The 20,943-nt window shown below is 37.5% G+C and overlaps 1 protein-coding gene across 2 annotated transcripts in view; it reads right to left on the bottom strand.

Moving 5' to 3' along the window:
* Positions 1-20,943, bottom strand: part of RPRD1A (regulation of nuclear pre-mRNA domain containing 1A) — a 44,561-nt gene that overhangs the window by 18,331 nt on the left and 5,287 nt on the right. For both annotated transcript variants that reach the window (XM_015854312.3, XM_085538063.1), the window contains exons 2-6: positions 13,354-13,483; positions 12,558-12,664; positions 12,381-12,475; positions 10,949-11,075; positions 10,676-10,851 (exon numbers count right to left, since the gene is read on the bottom strand). In XM_015854312.3, coding sequence (XP_015709798.2) covers positions 10,676-10,851; positions 10,949-11,075; positions 12,381-12,475; positions 12,558-12,664; positions 13,354-13,483 — 635 coding nt within the window. The remainder of the gene's footprint in view (positions 1-10,675; positions 10,852-10,948; positions 11,076-12,380; positions 12,476-12,557; positions 12,665-13,353; positions 13,484-20,943) is intronic.

The raw sequence follows: 20,943 nt of genomic DNA, 5'->3' as shown, positions 1-20,943 counted from the left end.
TGATGGCAGATTTTTCCTTGCTTTCCCGACAGATCAGCATACTCAGTAACTACGTGAGTGGTTTTTCCTATTAGTTTGAATTCACGATTTACTTCTAAGTTACCAAAAACAGTGAGAACATGCTATGAGGTCCATTAATTAGAAAGGTGCTTTTGCAAAAACAAGATTTCATCTAATAGTGAAACCAGGTAGCAGAGATAAAGCATCTAGCAAAGTTGAACAGAGCAGCTCAAAACAGACTCTTCAGACTAACAATTGCAGAAAAGTATTTTGTTTTTCAGCTCTATTATCACATGCAAATATTTTCACCCTCAGTAGCACTATTCAAAATGATACAGCATGGGATAGAAAAATGTTTAGTGAACAATGATGGTGCTTGATTCCTAAAAATAAGCAGCTATTCCTCCCAGTCCCATACCAGTTAGCCCAGCTTTCCATCTCACCATAACTCCCAGACAGTGTGCCCCTTCCAACTCTTCCCTCCCCACCTTAATACCCCTAATGTCTTCTCTATCTCACAATTCACTGTTTCAGTAACAAGTAGTGGAGCTTATGGCTGGCTTCAAGCTACATATAATGACTGGACAGCAGATAGAAGGAAAAATACGACTAAAATAGTCCTTTGGTATCCACTAACAAAAATAAATCTACCAAACCTAAGGAAATAAGTTATTTTCAAGATTGTTTCCCAGGCAAATAAAAGAATAAACGATAAACTGACAGCAGGACTTCTTTGGCTCATCTCCTGAGAAGTCAAATAAAAACAATACTAATAAGCCTACTGTAATTGCAACACGTTCCTTTTTTTCCACTAATCACTGCCAGCACCAGCTGGGAAGCATTAGAAAAATGTTTTGTCCTCTCCATGCGAGTCAACTTAATGCACTTTTTATCTTGGAGATACATTTTCATACCACATACCAGAATGAAACTCCAAGACACCACACAGACTTCTATTACTATCCTTTACTGAATTTATAAGTCATCGTAAGTTGTTTCCCTATATTCTACTTCTCACTTCCACTATTTTTAGTCCACAGCTTTCCAGATTTTGACAGGGAAAAAAAAAATTTAACAATTCCAAAGCAGACTAATTCACAGTATTCTTTTGTCAGAACTGAAAAACATCAACTATTTTAACCTAAATGCAGAAATAAAGGTTCTTTCTTCTTTATTTTGATATGGAATTAAATTTTAAGTGAAGTGAAAGGATTGCTTTACAACCTTACCAAGTGACAAAGAGCACTCCTATGACAGAGCTTCCCAACCCCCTTTCCATAGCTATCAACCTGAGATACTGATGTGGGGCAAGTACAACAAATGTGCGTAACATCTTTTCTCACTGCAGCTGAAACTGACCTTTTAACATTCGGTTACACAGCCCAAAGCATACAGATTCAGCTTCAAGAAGAAGTCAATAGTGAGTGATGGAGCTTTTAAACTGTCCTCAACCTAAAGCCAATCTTAAACTGCAGAAGGCACTGACAAGATGAAATGGAAGACTCTTCAAAATGTCATTTCACCTACACGCTTTAACAGAAAGACTGAGCCACACTTTAAGAACTCGATTTCTTCCAGTAACAGCCCAGCCAAGAGAATCATAATTTTCCTTAACAGTTTTCATTGTCTCTCAGTTGGCTTTCTAGGCTTAATGCTCCATGAATCCACCCACTTCATCAGCACTACTCTTTGATCTCTCCTTCAGAACCAGAAATGATTACATGTGAATTTTGTTTAATTAAAGTGGCACAGGTGAAATACATTTACTTAGAAACTAGTATAAACGTGATAGTTTTGATCTGTAAAACTCAGTTTATCTGAACCCTAAACAGCATTTCTGTCCTTTGCATTTAGCTTCTAGTGAATAGATAGAGAAGCTACCAACTATACAATCCACTACTTAAACAGTTAGCATAGGTTTCATAAAAGCACAGTGGAAAACAACTGGTCTAACAAGATAATCTTATTACCATGATGCAGTTAAACTATCTGAACTACCTGTTGGCTAATATCTGTATTGTTACGGGTAGCTGTCTTTAGAAAAGTACATATACAGACTGTGCCATTATTAATGGGAAAGCTGAATGTATTGTCTTTCAGACAATCAGTAGGTATTTGAAAAGAGTATACAGACCATCAGAGATTGAAATCATAGAATGGTTTGCATTGGAAAGGCCCATAAAGACCACCTGGTTCCAACTCCCTGCCACAGGCAGAGACACTTCCCACTACAAGAGGTTCATCAAAGCCCCATGCACAGCTCCTCGGGGCAGGATGTATGACATAGTCACAAACTATCAGTACCATTACATATGGCCATGAATTAGAGGTATAGAAATGAAATTGTTTTGATGCCTGCTTAAGAACAGTTTGGTTATGAACTCAAATTTGTCATCAGAACTATTAAAACTAAAAATGGTCCTTATCTGGGTCTTATCAGTGATGAACTGATCTACAATTTGAATTCATGTTCTGGGTTTAAGAAAACTCATGGAAACTGCAGTCCTTACACACCACAACATTTAGAAGGGTTCTAGAAAAAGAATATATCTTTTCAAAATTCTAACCAGTTTTTGTCATAAAGACAATACCTACACCTACAAATGTATTTGTTCTGGTCAACATCTGTAAATTATTTCCTGTTATTAGACATATTGTGAACTTTGAAGATGTTCACTGCAGCACACAATTAGGGAAGATGATGGAGTATTTCCTCATGTGTTTATGAAGACAGTGGTAAATATTAGCACTATGAACGAGATCCAGAGCAGACATGGACTTTCTTTAAAATGTTAATATGCACAGCTGTTGTCCACTAGTAGACTGGTTCCTTGCTGCTCAAATTTTTCAGAAAATGATTAGCCTTGTCCACAAACATTGAATGCTGTTAAGTTCTGTATTAAATTTTATGCAAAAATCTTTTTGTACCTAAAGAGGTACTGTTTTTAAGAGGAAACATCTGAAGTTTGGACCTGAGATTAAATGAAATCTGCTTTGTGTTATTTCAACAAAGCTGACAAAAGGCATGCTTACATTCTAACCATTTATCTTCTTTTTTTTATTCTGTCTGATCTAGTAGTATTTCTCATCAGCCTTCACAACCAACCAGATTGTTACCAGAAGTGCCGTGCGGAGAAACAGGTATAGGCCATATTAAAGAGTAACTTGAGTACAGTGCTCCCTTTTTACAGAATATAAAAGCTTGTTAGGACAAAGGTTTTATTATGTTTCTAGCCCTAATGATGGCAGAAAAAAAAAAATCCAAGCAGAACTCCTGAGTATCAGCCTAATGACAATGGCTTTAGAGGGAACTCTTAAGAGCACAGCAGAAGCTACAGCTGCTACACAATGACTTATCTTCCCATTACACTGAAGTACCAAAAGACATTAGCAAAATAAACGGATTTCCATCAAGCTTGCTTATATATATGCTGTCACCTCAAACAGTGGATTAGTTTTCACAAAGCTTCCTTTTCTTTTTCCTGCCTATCCAGTTTCTCTCTTCAAAAAAGTTTATAAATATTTTCTCTGTAGCTGACAAATCAAGTGAGAAAGGATGTTGTGTAATCTTATTTAGCAATGAGTTCTCCTCCCTCCTCTAACACAGCAACTTGTCATTCTAATGTACTTCAATGTTTCTCTTAACTTGCATCAGCAATTCCAAAAGCAGCTGGGTTGGGAAGGGGCGGGGGAAGAATAAAAGCCAGTTTTATAGTTCTGTTGATTCTGTATTCAAAATAAATAACTGTTTTTATAATATAATAGTTCTATTGATAAAATGATCAGGGGGAAAAAACAACTAGTTCAAACAGCAACAAAATTAAGACCTCTAGTTAAGACTACACCTTTACTAAAAACAAAGTGCAACACAGTCAGCACTGACAGAAACAGGTGCTACAGTTTCAATGCTTCTTAAATCCAGGTTCTTTTCTTTCAGTGAAACAATGTGTCTGGACAATGCAAAGAACATTTGCAGAAGAAATCACCGAAACGACATTACCTAGTTTCCATCTGTCCTTCAAAAACCTCAAGAAGTACTTTTAGATAAGGTATACTGCGCTGATTATTCCATTACCACTTTCCAGTTCTCTCAGATGTTTGCATAAAAAATAATCCATTACATACCTGTAAAACTTGTTCTTCAAAGGTGACATAAATAGATTTGTTTTGGCTTACAACAGCCAGGAGCCCTGTCTAAAGGACTCGTTAACAAGCAGCAAGTCTCACCTAGATACAACCAGTATCTTTCCCCTGTAGATTTACAGAGAAGAATTCAAAAGATACACCAGATCATAAGTACTCGTATACTTTGTTTTTCTTTAAATGAAGAGTTAAGGGTAAGCTGCAGTGACATTTAAAAGAAATCCACCCTTCACAAACAGCAAATTGGTTAAAGTTTTTTGAATACAGAAGTTATAACATTTTTGTCGAAGTACCTTAAATGATTTTAGAATAACACGACAAACAACGCCTTAAAGCATGAACTGCAGTAAAAGGTTATTCTTATTTTACAGGAATGAGCAAAGTACGATCTCAAACTTGCACAATCTGTTTGAAAAGCCAGGGTTTTTTTTTACTCAAGTCACTGATAAATCAACTGAGAAAGCAGAAGTCTTCAAATGTTTGTTGTGCTGAGGATAAAGAACTCTGAAGCCTAACACTCCTTTAGATACAAACTAGGAAATTATGTACTTTGAACCTAAGACTCCAGCTGCTAGTCACTATACAATATCGATACTCATTAGTCAAACACAGAGTACTTGTAGGTTTGCTGTAAGAAATTATACAAATAAACACTATTCTCATCAAATGGCACAGCAAAGAAAATATTTATTTATATATATATATTTTATATATATTTTATTCATACCACTGCGCCAATGAAGGTGGCGCAGTGGTAGAAGTGCCGCTTGCAACACTGGAGGCCCTGGTTTCGAATCCCCCCTGTGGCGCAAGTGGTAGAAGTGCCGCTCTGCTACACAGGAGGCTCGAATCCTGGGGGTTGGACTCGAACTCTAAGGTCCCTTCCAACCCGCACAAGACTGTGATATTCATCGACAAACCTGACTTTGTTGTATTTGACTTCAGAGCTTCTGTTCTTCAACCCAATCCAGCAAATTAGTTCTACAAAACTTCACTTTTTCAACTTTATCCTGCCACTTTTTGGTAGAGATATAAAATACTCATGGAAACACACAAACAACTACACTCAAAAAAACAGGTTAGCAATTTGTAAACATGCCTAGCTAGCCTACTTCTTCTACAGATAAGAAATGTGCCTATCTTGCTTTAAACCATTTCCTTCAAATACTTTAACTTCAAGTAAACTCTGGGTACCACAGCAACTGCTGAACTCTTTCCAATCACATTTTGGTATATAATACAAGGCGGGAAGTTCACTGGATTTTATTTATTTTAACATCAGTGGCTATATTCAGGAAGGGACTTGCATTGTTTAACTAAACTTTAAGATAACTATAACTTCAAGACATTAAGCATCTCTCCTAGTCAAAGTGAATTCATGAGGAAGGGCACTTAACTTGTCTACCCAAATCTGTAAACACAGCAGTCTGTTTCTGAATCCAATTTCATTTTGTACAGCCTATAAGGAGAACTAAAATAAAGTACATCTCAAGCCAGATTAAATTCCATGAGCTTTGACCCTGAACAGAAAGGAATATGATTCAAAACGTCAAAACAGACCACAGCAGAGAACAACACCTATCACTACTTACACAGAGACTTACGTTTCCAAGAAAGTATCAGAAGATCTTAAATACTCAAAACAATCCTGTTTAGAATGGATAAACCTTCTTGATAAAATCCTAATATTTCCCAACTAACAGCTCTGTAATCACTGCACTGTTAATAACAGTTACAGCACAGCTCAGTTCTAATTCAAGATTAACTTGAGTTACTGCAGTTCTGCCGCAGTTAGGGATTTGCAGATCACCTACAATGCTGAAGAGAAAATTCCACCCTAAAACAAAAAGCAGCATAGAATTCACGCTACAAATCAGTCTTCCTCACCTTCAAGCAAAGGACGGCAGAACACATCAGCTGTTCCACTGAAAGGTTTAATTCTTAAACCCAATTATTTCAAGTGGATTTGAAAAGTATGTGACTAAACATGGCATTCTAAGTTAATGTAGCACAGAAAGAAACAAGCTTACATACAAAAGGTACTAAGAAAAAAAGAAAAAAAAAAAGCACAAGATGCTGTGATGCCCTTAATGTTAAGAAAGGCAATAGTGGAAGAAATAAGTAGACCAGTCTTGCACTAAGGAAAAAAAAAACAACAAAAACTGAAAGCCGAAGGTCTGTTATAATACACCACTAATACCCTTAAATTCTTAATGTTTCTTGCAGCATTTGAAATCATTAACCTAGAAATGAACACAGGAAAAAAAAACAAAAAAAAAACTTTGACTCCAAAGCTACATTTTACCCATAAAATTCAATGACAAAATTAAACTTCCCAAGAAGACAAGTTATACTGAGCCATAAAGCTCAATCGTGAAATAAAAGTGCACTGATCATATTATATGCTAAGTAACCACAATTACAACCAGATGTGTGAATATTGTTTATGTAGCCGTATAAAATAAGGAATGCAAGAAAACAATATCAGACACCTTAATTAAATGTAATCTGCTCCCAGCAGAGCACTTCTTCCATAGTAATTTGGATTTTGTGAGAAGAATATTTCCAAATTTAAGATGTAAACAGCTACAAACATTAGGTAAAAAAAAACAAACAAAAACAACCAACTAGATCATCTAGCATATGCTAAGTGTAGCAATGTTATATTTCTAAATAATAAAAGGGGAGAGGGTTTTTCTGTTTGTTTGTTTTAGGAAAAAGAAGTGTTACCTTCTGTCCATGCTTGCTGGTAAGTCATAAAAGATTTTGCATTATCAAAGCTTTTATTTGAAATTTAGTATGGGTTTATCTACTCTGCAATTAATGAGATTGTAGAAAAGGTAAAAGCAAAGCAACAGTAAATCAAGTATTCCACTTGGCCTTAGGGTGTACCGTGAAGTGACACGTTACATCCAGAATTTCTATAGGACAATCTTCACTACACTAAAATGGGCACACCTAGATATTAAGTTTGGTATAGCTCCTTGTCTGTTCCTGCTCTACACAAATAGCACCTTCCCAGGCTTCAGTGAGATTAATGGATGAACCAACACTTCTGTTCAAATGCTAAGAAAAAGGAATAGGGGCAGTACAAGGGCTCAGCAAGGAGGCAGAAAGGGAGAAGTAAACCAAACAAGTAGAAAATAGGAAATATTAGCTCCAAAAGTTCAGGGGAAAAAAAACGTTCTTACAAAATCCTTCTTCAAGAATTCCCATTTTTTAGTTAAGGAAGAGTTATACCTGTCTATACATCTTATGCAAATTTCCAGGTTAAACTGCAGTACCCTGAAACTTTTTCTTTTTTTTTTTAATTTTTTTTTTTTTTTTTTTTTTTCACAGCAGTTTGCTTTGGGTAATGGTGATTTCAACCCAAGTGACACTCAGATTTCTGCTTCTGGAACTTCCAATGATTTAACCAGACTTACATATTTCAGGAACAACCATGTGAAAGTTTTGGTCTTCAAGAAAAAGGCATGGCTCTGATAAATACTTATCTGTCTTACACACAAATTCAGTATTGTTTGCAACTGGGTATAAATTCAGTAATGTTTGTGAGAAGATAGATGACAGCAGAGGTTTAGTATGAGCAGTTAAGGAATTCTTCCCTTTAGTTTCCAAAAACAACAGACAATACAAGATTTTGATTCTTAAATTTATTTTTAGCAGGATGTGTATACTAAGGGATGGTGACATCATTAGAAGATAGGTCCATGGCCACCACCTGCAACAGAAGCTAGACAGATGTTAAAGAAAATGACTTAAGAGTTAAAAACAAATACTACTTACCCACAGTAGAGTTATGAAATTCACCTACTAGGCAGTATGGTTAACTTTTGATGCAGACACGACAGTCTATGTAATTATTTCTTGTCAGAATTTCCTGTACTCATGCAAAGCTTGACTATTACAAGCTACTTACCTGTAAATTTGCTTCAGAAGGTTAACAAAAAGACCTGCAAATTTAGGCCTGAAAAGCTCTAGTCCAAAGTTTAAAGACAGTGAAAGTTCTCTGGAAATGCTAATACTAATACTGTTAAACCAGGTCAATAGCACAGTAACATTTCTAGAAATCAAAAAAGAACACAACCACTTCTTTCTAAACACAACTGGGTGTTGGACATTGCAGTTGGGTAGGATCTCAAAAATACTGACAAATGGATAATACTAATTCAGAAAGAAATTAAAGTCTTGATATGTTACTACCCAGAAAGCATGTTATACTCAAAAGAATGCCAATAGTCAGAAGACAAACAAAAGAATTGCCCTTGTCTAGAACAGATGTCAGAAATTAAGCTTGGAAGTCAAAGTCCAGAAACACAGTATAGGAAACACGTTCTCAAACAAATGGATGACATGCCTTTTTTCGAGTGCTATTTCACATCTCAAGCCAAAAAATAAGGCTCAGTATTAGGTATGGTGCTTCCTAAGATGGTAAAAATACAGTCCTTGCCTGATAAAATGAATGAATCTAGCTGCAGGCAATTGGTATTTACACCAGAAAATATTAAGAGAATATAAGAAGAGAAATTCAGTCCACTGACTATGGACATTATTGTGAAGTCATGCTAATCTGCATTTCAAAGCTTCAGAATGTTCATCAGCCTGCAGTTCACAAACTAAGAGGCACTACTGTTAGCGAGTATAAAAGAAGTAACTTCACTTACCTCAACACAAGTTTAGAAGTTTGATTTCTAAGGTTTAATTAATAAAGCCTACTGTGTTTTTCCTACCAGCTCTTTTAGCAGCACCTTGAGATAACACTACCTTTACTCAGGTGTTTTGTTTTGTTTTTTAATAGGCCACTGAAATCAGTCCAAAACTGGAAGTATGCTGTATTAGAATAAGATTCTTTAACTATTTAAACAATTCAGCCAAGCAACTCAGTTTAAGGACCATGACAGCATGGGTACTAATTACAAACTACAGCTAAATTTCTTAAATGAACTCACTGATCTAGCAATATTGGGAAGTTAAACCATTTAATACTTGTTGAAAACCGCCAACAAGAGTGAAATATGTTCAAAGTTGCACTCCATTTGCAATTCCTGATTAATCAAGCTTTGGCTTCCACAGAAGTATCAGTTTGTCTGTGAAGGACTAACATCACTACCTTGTGAGCAATTCACTAAATCAGCAGCCTATAACTAAATAGTTGTAATTGCAGGTAACAATCTACAAAAAGAAAACAACTGTTCCCAAAGTACTACAGTGAGATTATGTCCTTCAAACACATTATATACAAACAGGAAGATAAAGCAGGTGACAAAAAGCTTAAGGTTTCCTGTTCTTTTAGGTTCCATTGACCAGCTGGATCATTTGCTACTGCGATCAGCACTACCATGCATTCCATTTGTCTTACATGAAGTTGGTTGATATTCTTCCCTCAGGTAAGGACAAATACAGTGAAGCTGGCAGGAAAAAAACTTCATTAATTGCTTTTCTGTGAGGCACAACAGCAAAGGTCAGGAAACAATAGTACTCTAGGAAAGACAACTTCAGATGCATCACAAACAGTATTTTCCTGAACCAAGGTGCTATAAAACTTGAGTTCAAGTTATGACATTGGAAAACAGTAAAAGAAACCACAGCATGAAGAAATATTTTATGATATGCCTGTTACACATGAGACCTGAAAAGCAATTAATCTGTGTACCACATAAGGACTAAATGCATATGCTAGTTACAGGACACTGCAACTATGCAGCTATTTCCCCTTGCAAAATGATGCAGTTTCAGTTTTACTGCTACAACATCTAGAGTCAGGACTTGAACCTACATCTCAAATTTCAGATAATGGACTGGGGAAGGAACAGACATGAAATTATGACCTATTTAAGAAAGGTGTAAAATTCACCAGCAGTCTTGGCAGTTATTACGTGGTAGGTAAGGAAAACAGGTGACTAATAATAGTAAGCATTGCAATAACTTAGTAGATCATCCATTCACACTGATCTGTTCAACTTTACCCGTTTTTTATTATTTGTCCTATTCTACTGTCCTCTATAGCTGAAAATGCTGACAGCCAGCTGCAATCGGTGTTGCAAAACCTAGAAGTGTTTTACTAATGTATTCCTGAGGTTAAAAAGTTACACTGAAACCAGTAATTAAATTCTAATTCTATAAGCAACTTCACAAACATACAATTATCGGAAAGATCAATCCTCTTCACAAAAATGAAATTATGAAGCCTATAATACATAGTTAAAACTCACAACAATGAAAAGAACAAGAAAAATTCTAAGGATAAGACTTTCTATCTGCACAAGTAAAACTAAGCCTTTACTTATCACACAGACTGAACATGCTAAGAAACAAAGATAAGCACTGAAAGGATCACAACATAATATTACCTACTGTTCTGCTGATGTAGCAAAGTTAGAATGTGAGAACCAAAGAAATCTTGTGAATAATGTGCTGGAAACAAAGATCTAGCTGGTATTTACCTTTGAAGAGAAAAGCTGTTTAGGCAAGTTGAAAACATTTGCAAGATCAAGCTTTATCAAAGAATGGACTAAAACAAAACAATACGCACTTCCAGCTTATGTTCCTTCTCTGCAAGAAATTCTTTTTGACATCGTAGAAAGTCTGACAACATTCGAATTAGCTGCTTCCTATCATCTATTTCAGCTGCCAACCTGCCATTGTAATCCGCCAGCAACATACACGCATCATCTACCATTTTGGAAAGTTGCTCTCCAGATTCCTTATCTAAAAGAAAGCAAAGAGAAACAGGTAAAGCATGACTTCATTCTATGTCACCAAGTTCGCATAAGAGCATTTCAGTTACTGGACCCCCAACCCTCACCTGTTATCCTGTCTAACAGGGACACATCCTGGACCTCTATAGGCAAAGAAGCTATCCTCTGATGAACTGCTGCATCCCCAGAAGCAGCATTTTCTAGTTCTTGTAATGCTCTAATGAGATCCATGGTCTGAAAAAGCATGCAAGATTGAAGACCAGTTTAAATAAAAAAATCCTTGTATAAAACAGTATTTCACAACAAGGTAGAATCAATTTGATGGTGTTTACAAGTGTTTATGATATCAGCATCTTATCAACACTATTCTTTCTCAGTCCAAAAAACCAACCAACCAACAAAAAAAAAAAAAAAGACAAATGTTGCAGCATTCCTTAGTTTTATAGGTCACCTTCCTAAAACAGATTCTTCATTGAAGTTCTTGGCATAGGACTACTTTTATTTTAGACAGTAATTATTAGTTTATATTATCTTTCATTTTACTACACATTTGTGAAACTATTTTCCAGTACTTTCGCTCCACTACTCCAGACTAGATCAGTGTGCTTCTTTCGGAAGTAAGCTGTTACATAGAAACATACTAAATCATGATTATTTCAGGAGAGTCATTCCTTGCTATAACAAAAACATTTTGAAATGGGATAGTACCACATAGAAGTCAGAGCAAGGGAAAATAGAAAAGAACTTTACTCAAGCATCATGACTGCAACAATGAAAAATATTTTATTGATAAATGCTGTGAATCTTATTCCAATTACATGTGTTGTTTGTTACCACCTGGAAATCAAAGGAGAACCTAAAATGTTGTCAAAGCTAATGCTGAAATCCTAAAATGGGCAAAGTGGGATACATGGTTCATACTTTTTTTTTTTGTTTTCGCTGAAGTTACAGTACAGCACATTCAATGTCTTAGCTCCAACTTGTAACCTGAAGTACTTCAAAGAGGAAGTTTCATGAGGCCTGAAGTTAAACACAGCCTACAACCTGTGGTGGACTACACCTCACAAAGGGATAGCAAATGACAGGCTAATTTTTTCATTACTTTTCAGAAACTTCAATGCTAGAAGGTGTTGCAGAGCCAATAGATCATTTATACTCCTTAAAAAAAATGTAAATGTTAAGCTACCTTTTCCACAGAAGAATGAAGATTCCCAGCAAGAGGTATCGTCAGGAAACAAACTGATGTAATCCAGTAAGATTCATCTTGCCTCAAGGTTGCATGAACAAGTAAAAAGCACAGCGGTTTCTCCTTACAAAGCTAATATGGGTCATAAAATACAGCTGAGCATAGTCTGGAGAAATCTCATATCCTACTGGGACACAGTTCAGCCACTTGCACTAAAGAAAGGGGTGAGGTCACCCCTGCCCATAGAAGTAACTTATTAAAAGGAAAAGCAAAGGCCATCCAAAAATAAAAGCACCTTAAAAATTACCTACAAAACCATACACAAAACCAGAAGTTTATAAATATTGTTTTACCTGTGGAGGGTCAGTGGGAGAACCTCGAGGTGAACAGTTATTTTCATCAACTTTTATCTGTTCATATGTACGCTTCTTCACCTTTCTGTCTCCATCTAAATAAAAACAAACTGAAATTTGATTTCTCTGACTCCTCAAACAAGATGCTGAATTTTCATATGTAAACAAAATACTTACACAAAGCTTGCCTAAGTTGCTCTAATACATCATTTTCATAAACAGACCTTTCTTCCCAGATCGAGAGCACTCGGCCAAGGTGCTTTTTACAACTTTCATCAGACTCACTGTAACAACAAAAGAAAAACGAACATGAAGTGAAAATACATCACAATTACACTACAGTATGATTATCTTTCATAGAAGGATCATGGCATGCCTTATCTAAGTATGAGAATTTCAACAGCCGCAGAAAATATCAAAGCCACAGTTTACAGAAAAGACCAGTTCAAGGTGTTTCAGCAAGTGCATCAGCAGCAACAAAAACTGAGTGCACAATTCCCCGTTTCTATTTTAGTTTGCTCAATCCATGGTATGTCTATATTCCCATTATACAAACGATACCATTTGTTTTAATTGTTTTAACTGCTTTAATGCACTATATGAAAATAATTCTGTACCAAAGTTCCAGCATCGTTCTAATACAATAAAAACAGTCTGCTGGAAAAAAAACAAACCATGAACACCAGTAACGAGACATGCCAGACTGCTATAGCATATAAGTACAGACAGAAAGTCTTAAAATAAGGCACTTCTAGCAGTTTCCCGAGGGAAAAAGTGATTGAACGCAGATGAGTTTACTACATAACTTTATCTAAGAGCACTAAGACAACTCAAGATCAAAAGAACGCTAGAAATGTTAACAAGACTTCCAGTACAGCATTAGCAGACAAGGCCTACCTGGGCCAGATGGATGAACTGAGAACTAATCTGTCAAAATACATTAAAGGGTACTGCACGTAACAGCATACTGTACCTTGAAACATGCTTAAAAGCCTCCACTATTACTGGAGCAAAGTCTTTTGTAAATTCCGGTCCTTTCCTTTTGCTGTTCTGTATGACATCATTGGCCAAGTACAGGAATGTCAGCTTCCTATTTGGTTTTGCTAACGAAAAAAAGAATAAATAAAATGGAATGTTAGAAATGCATAATTAGAAATGCCAGTTTATCCAGAACATCTGTTCTTCCATTGCTATATTAATTGCAAAAGCAAAATTAAATGGTCTTCTTTCCATTCTCATTATCACGATATTTCATTTCAATTTTGTATTTATAAATGCACAGAAATCTTGACCTTGACTGATTTTTTTATTCTCTTCTGCTGCAAACTGTTAGCTCAGATTCTTTCTCCTTTGTGACACAAATTCCCTCTAGCTCTATCTCCAGAAGCAAGTATATAAAAAAAAAGTGACATCCATAAGTATTTTTTAGGCTTTCAGGTGTTTTCCTGAGCTTGATGTACATGGATTGGAAGCCTTCATTGATTTCTTCCAAGATCTTCAGCCCACCTTTGAGACAACATGAGTTTCTTACTCCCATTGAAGCCCTCTAGCAAGGAGCTGTACAGGTCCACTATCATTCACTTGAACAACACGTTTCTGGTTTGAATTTCACTGAGTCTAATATGACAATTCCTCATTCTCACATTTGAGCAAAATGAATAGTCAATTTTTAATCAAGTTCTTCATGCTACCTTGACACTCCACTCGTTGCCTGATCACTAAAACATTTATGTGCATGCAGCTGTAACCTCACAAAAACATTTTCAAAAATTGCTTTCTGATTGGAACCATTCTCTTTCCGAGCATCTCAAGCGTTTCACCCCTATCTCATCAACCTGCAATAGAATGAAAGCTTCCAACTCATGTATTTTCCATTTCTACTCAGTTATTTTAATTTACCATCACACTTCATCTAGTTTTCATGAGTGTACGGATTTCCTCAGAGCTACAAGTCTTATTTCAATTCTTCTAATCTTGTGTTAATAACAGAAAAAACTTTAATATCTGTAACTACCATACAACCTCAGTATGCAAGCCCTCCCTTCAGAATGTAGTTTCTCTTGAAGAAGGAAAAGATCTAATAGTTTCCGCCCTCTCAAGCACAGTTGTAAAAAACAATGCAGAAATTTCTATAATTATTCTTTTGAACTTGTGTTCAAAAGAAAAAAGAACTACCCATTTTACATACACAAAAATCAACACTGAATTAATTCCACTCTAAGGCAATGTTTCTGAATGCAAGTCTTGCACTACAGCAAGACTCCTGTGAGGGATTTCTCCTTGGAATATTGACTGTTCCCTACCAAATTGTTGGACATGTCTTTTTTTCTTGGACAGACATTTGGCTAAAGTGAAAAAAAGGAAAAATGCACTTATCTGGAAATATAGTAACACACCTCCTACCTTTCAGCCAAATCACAGTTCTGACACATAGAAAGATTTGAACTATTCAAAAAGGGAGCCTTAGGAAACACAGTTTGTCTCACAGCTGCAACAAAACAAATCACTTCTTAGTGCTGACTCCAGGCCCCTCAGTTTCTCAAAAGAACTAAGAATTAGGACCACAATTCTAATGAAGGAGACAGCTTGCCACATACTGCAAGCTCTGAGTTGCAGGAAGGTTGGGTCCTTCTCTGTCCTTTTCGTAGAAAAATGATGTTTCAGCCCTTGGTTATGCAACTTATTTGTGATAGATCTCACCTTTCTTGCTGCTAACAAGTAACCAAATCACCTGAGTTATAAAATGAAGATTGGAGGATGTATGCAGTGCTCTGAAATCGGGTGGCTGCAATCCTCACAAAGACCATACTTTGTCTATTCTCTACAATAAGCAGAGCAATGCACAGTGTTTGAAAAATCAGGCTAAAACTCAACATCACTTTCAAGCTTGTTTCCTCTAGCATTATTTCTTCAGTCTCCCTCTGCTGCTTAACTGTAACAAAGACACATAAAATAAAGATCCTTAAAACACTGCTAAGCCTGTTCTGGCTTCGGTTAGAAACCCAGCCTTCACAAATTCCACCTCTATGCTCATAAAACATATTGCAAAGTAAAATTTAATTCCTCCTGTTGTAAGAATGCTACGTGCAACTGAAAGCTTAAAATGTATGCCTAACTCTAGAAGGGTTCCTTTTAACTTCTAGATCTTCAGGAGCTACATAGTGACCTACTACCACTCTGCCTCACACACAAATACACAAAGTAATCTTTAGCAAATGGGGTTGACAACTCTCAGCTGAGAAAAACAAGGTGTTCTATTGCTACCATGACAGCAAATTAACTACTGAAGCCTAAAATACAAAATTAAATCCCAGACCAGACCTATCCCAAAAAATTCTGTTTAAAGCATCTCTCTTCAGCAGCAGTGATAAGTTTCCACACTGGGATTTGATATACCAAGATGGATCACAGAGCTGTTTGCATATTTAAACAAAAAGAAGTGTCCTCGGTGCCAGGCAAGGTTAGTAGAAAAAAGCACTGTTAAAAGGAAATGAAAGAAAACTGCATATCCTAAAGGAGGATCTGCATGGTTTATAATGCTAGAGTATCAAGTGCTAGAAAAAACTAGCCCATGGTCATTGGTACACTAACATCACAGTCTGTAAACATTAAATTATTAAGGATCCACACTGGACTGATTCTGATTTTCAGAAACTCTGTGCATTGTTCACATAACTCTTCTACTCATCTCAGATTTCACATCTACCCTCTTCTAAGACACCGAAGCAGCTAACAGAAGCACCAGATTCTTTAATCTTTTAACAAGCCCATAGTGTTGGCTGGCATAAGGGCCATACTAAACAAACTACTCTTAAAGCATTCATACCAACACAACTACACTTATGATGGTCATCACCCAGCAGCAGAAATCAAGCCTGCCTCAGAAATATACCTTACACTTCAATGTACTGAATACTCTGCAGATACTCATGGCATTTCACCTGCAACTAAGATAATAAGGCAACCACCCTGGAGAGACTTCGCATCATTATAATAAATCTCAACTTAGGATGATCTGTGCCTCTTAGGAACATGTACTCCTGCTTAGGATCTCCTGGCTCTCTTCCAGTCCAACCCATATGCCCCGACAGTCATTGTATGCTTGAGCCCATGTACTTGGAGAACTGTGATGCCCAAGAGCCACCACTTCAGTGCAAGGAACTCTAGACTCTGGGAAGGACTTTACCTGGTAAGGTAGTAAGGTTGTTATGTACACTATGACACATTTGTTTCATGCTGTTTTACCCCCCCTTCCATAGAACTGAAAGATACTTCAGAGACTCACAGCATGGCTGAGGTTAGCAGGGCTCTCTGGGTCCACCTGCTCCAACCTCCGCTCCAGTAGGGCCATCCAGAGCATAGTGATCAGGCCTGCATCCAGGTTGCTTCTGAAAATCTTCAAGGTGAAGAATTCACAGCCTCTCTGGGGAACACGTGTCAGTGCTATGGCACTCACACAGCACAGAAGAACCTCATGCCCAGAGGGAACCTCCTGTGTTTCAATATGTGCCCACAGTCTCTTTTCCTGGTGCTCAGAACCAATTAAAAGAGGCTGGCTCCATCTTCCCTGCACCAGCCTATTTAGGTCTTTTAGACACTGATGAAATTCCCTGAGCCTCCTCCAGGCTGAACAGTCCCAACTCCATTACCTTCTATTCAGAGGAGAGGTGTTCCACTCCCCTGATCATGGAGATGATGGCACTCTGCTGGACTCTTTCCAGTACACCCATAAGTATTTTTCACCCCAGACATACCAGAAGAAACTCCAAAAAAAAGCATGGAGGCAGCACAGATTTTCACTTAAAACATATTACAAGTTAATGGACCGTTGACCCATCTGAAAATGTTAATGGTTTTGCAATGTCAACTGACCTCAACTGAAAATAGTATTTAACAAGAGGTTTTGAGAGAAAGAGCAGTGAGTTAAAAGCACACATCAATTAACAGCTCTAACCACATTTTTTACTTAAAGTCCTCTAATACAGTTTTAGATAAGAATTTCATTCAATTTCTTTTGAATTATGTTAGTCTACAGACATACAGCAGAGCATAACAATGTCAGCACTTCTCTCCAATTGCCCGGGTCATTTCCAGTGTCATAACATGCTTTGTATCTTTGCGTGAGAGGATGAATGACATCTTTCTACATACCTGACAAGCATTCAAGCTTTTTGTACCAGCTTATCTTTTTGAGTTAAACAGCACTGAAACTTGAGTGCCAGCTCAATGTGAACTAACCCGAGTATTCATACAAGTTGCCTCAGGGCAGCAGTTTCTGGAGACATGATTGAAAGCACATCTGTAAAAAGTAACTCGAGAGGCCATAATCAGAAAAGAACATTTAAAGATAAGGTAACCCATAAAAGTGCTGTTATAAGACCAGCACATAACAGACTGAAAATTCATTAACTATCTAACAAGACAAAGTTAAAGCAAGTGTTCAGTATTGCATGCTCATCTAATTCTCCAGCTGAATGTGATAAAGGTTTGAGAATCATTGTGCTTCCCTTTCAAGGCGGATATTACCTACACAATGCATGACCAAGGTTTGATGGTCTAGGTATCTTGGTGTTGGGTTTGGAGGCTAATAGTGAAAGGAAACAGCCTACAGCCATCGCTGGGAAAGAGGCCATCAACATCCAGTTATCACAGGGATGCAAGGAAGACAGTCACAAACTAAAGAAACCATTCCAACACAGTTACTCTGCAGAAATGTCCTGTAGCTCTTTGTGTATCTTGAATCACCAGAATACAAGAACCAAACTAACTCCCTCGCTGCCTGGCCTGGGACAGTGTCAAAATGGATACAAACCAACAGTTTTAGGATAACAAAATAACCAAAGCAGTACAAGAGGAATACAGACAGGTACTGATTGACGCTCGGCTGAACATGAGCCGACAGTGTGCCCGTGTGGCCAAGAAGGCCAAGGGCATCCTGGCTTGCATCAAAAACAGTGTTACTAGCAGGAACAGGGAGGTAATTGTCCCCCTGTACTCGGCATTGGTGAGGCCACATCTCGAGTACTGCGTTCAGTTTTGAGCCCCTCACTGCAAGAAAGACATTGAGGCCCTGGAACGTGTTCAGAGGAGGGCTATGAAGCTGGTGAGGGGTCTGGAGCAGAGGACTTATGAGGAGCGGCTGAGGGAGCTAGGATTGTTCAGCCTGGAGAAGAGGAGGCTCAGGGGAGACCTTATTGCTCTCTATAACTTCCTGAAGGGGGGTTGTAGTGAGCTGGGGGTTGGCCTCTTCTCTCGTGTAATCGATGACAGAACTAGAGGGAATGGTTTTAAGCTGCGCCAGGGGAGATTCAGGCTGGGCATTAGGAAATATTACTTCTCAGAAAGGGTAGTCAGGCACTGGAATGCACTGCCCAGGGAGGTGGTGGAGTCACCGACCATGGAAGTGTTCAAGAAATGTTTGGATGTTGTGTTGGGGGATATGATTTAGCTGGGAAGTATTGGTAATGGTTGGACTAGATGATCTTCTAGGTCTTTTCCAACCTTGATAATTCTGTGATTCTGTGATTCAGACATTGCTCAACTTTCAAACATGCTTTCAATGTTGTTAGGCCTTCTCAGTCTGCATACCATGACCTCCTATCTCAGAATTTTCTGGAGCAATGAGCAACTGCCACAACAGACACAAGGTTCAGAAAAATAAACTGCATCAATCTCAACAGCTAGAATGAGTGGGGGTCCAAACACAAGTACACGTCTCAACAGCAGCTGCAGACAAATACAAAAATAAAGATTAGAAATAAGCAAAAATACTTGCTTCTTATACCACTGAATGACTTCATCGTGCACACACACAAAAGAACATGAGCATAACAGACTTGAACAGCAGGTAAAATGGTAGTCAAGTGCTAAAAATATAACCCTATGTACCCTATGTAGCATAAGTATACTTACAGCTGCAGCTCTCAAATAAGACATACAATGGTTCTTGGAACATGGATAAGCTTTGCAGAGAAGACAAAGATCAGGTTGTGGAAGAGGTGACAGCCAAAACTAGAAACCAGTTGTTAATGCGGAGTTTCAGCATCTGTTTCTGAGACTGACTGATCTAAGAGATGCCATGTCAGGCTTTGCGGAAACAGATACCTGAATGTGAAATTAAAGATAATACACAACAGATCTATTAAGAAATCATTAGGGTGTAAATATCAAGTGACGTAAATGGACTTTAAAAAAATAAAAGCTAAAAGAAAATGAGTTTACAAGTAAAGAAGGTATTCAATGCAACTATCTGGAGCATGAAATAAAAAGCACCGTATTTGTTTCCTCAGAAGTCAAACATTTGGCAATTTCCACCATAAGCACAAGGGAGAGTATACTGAGCAAGTGCTTACCACTCCCTTGAAATCTGATACTGAATTATGGAATTTAAGCTTCCATTAAAACAACAACAACAACCACACAATAACAACACCACAGAACAAAAAAAAACCAACATCTACAGGTGCCAAGAATCCTGAAATCTGGAAGGAACAGATGGATGCAAGAAAACATATCTGTTCTGCAAATATGCCAAAAAACTCTCTTTGTCTTCCTCTCAGAAGAGCCCCTTAAAAAATGTTCCTAGGGTTTTTTTCAGCATCCTGTGGCTGCAGGCTTAAACAACAGTAGTCTACGTGGAATGCCACTATCAAGTTAAACAACACCCTGTAAGACAATCCCTTTAAGGTTACATAACACGTAAAGGTTTAATGGGCCCATTATTTGCATTTCAGGTTTGGTTGATGTATTCACATTAATTAACTAGTCCTACTTAACTAATAATGAAGCTTATGACTCAACTAAATTCAAGTGTCAAGGTAAGTGTCTTTTCGATATCAACAGGTGAGCTACAGGAAAGAAGGGGACAGACCCTTTAGCAAGGTCTGTGGTAAGAGAACAAGAGGAGATGGCTTTAAGCTCAAAGAGGGTAGGTTTAGATTGGACATAAGGCCCCATTCCTGAAGACTTAAAAGGCGAGGCTGGATCGGGCCCTGGGCAATCTGATCTAACTGTGGCGTCCCTGTTCATTGCGGGGGAGTTGGACTAGATGACCTCTAACTCTGAAGATTCTATGACTTCACGTAACATAGCTGAAACGGGACTATTTTTCTCAGTACACACCCTTTCAAAGTCTTCACAATCTAACCCCTATACTAAAGGTCCCTGTAAAATGATCAGATGCTGTTGTAACGTTATCACTACAGTTAACTCAAATTACAACAAAACAATCATGAAGCTCCCATATCCCAAGCATGAAGAAAGAAAACAATCTGCAATAAAAATCTAAACTGTGTAATAAGTTTTGAAATCAGTAAGACATGTCAGAAATACAGTACTGGAAAAGTATCCTCGTCATCAATATATTTATTACATGAATCAACGATGAAATTCAAACCAATGCAGACTCATGATCAGAGCAATCCAGTGCCAACACAGCCAAAAGCTGAAAGCTGTGATAGTACCCTCAGTGTCATTTGTGTGGGCACTAGCTTTCTATTAAGGAATTTACCTATTTAGAAATGAATTACTGTTTTTGTTACATCTTGAGCACAGGAAAGCCACA

Source organism: Coturnix japonica, chromosome 2 (genome assembly GCF_054131305.1).
Source record: "Coturnix japonica strain WE chromosome 2, WE-NBRP24, whole genome shotgun sequence".
In the NCBI taxonomy this organism is placed as follows: Eukaryota; Metazoa; Chordata; class Aves; order Galliformes; family Phasianidae; genus Coturnix; species Coturnix japonica.
The sequence above is the reverse complement of the archived record's forward strand: the minus strand, read 5'-3'. Positions and strand labels throughout refer to the sequence as shown.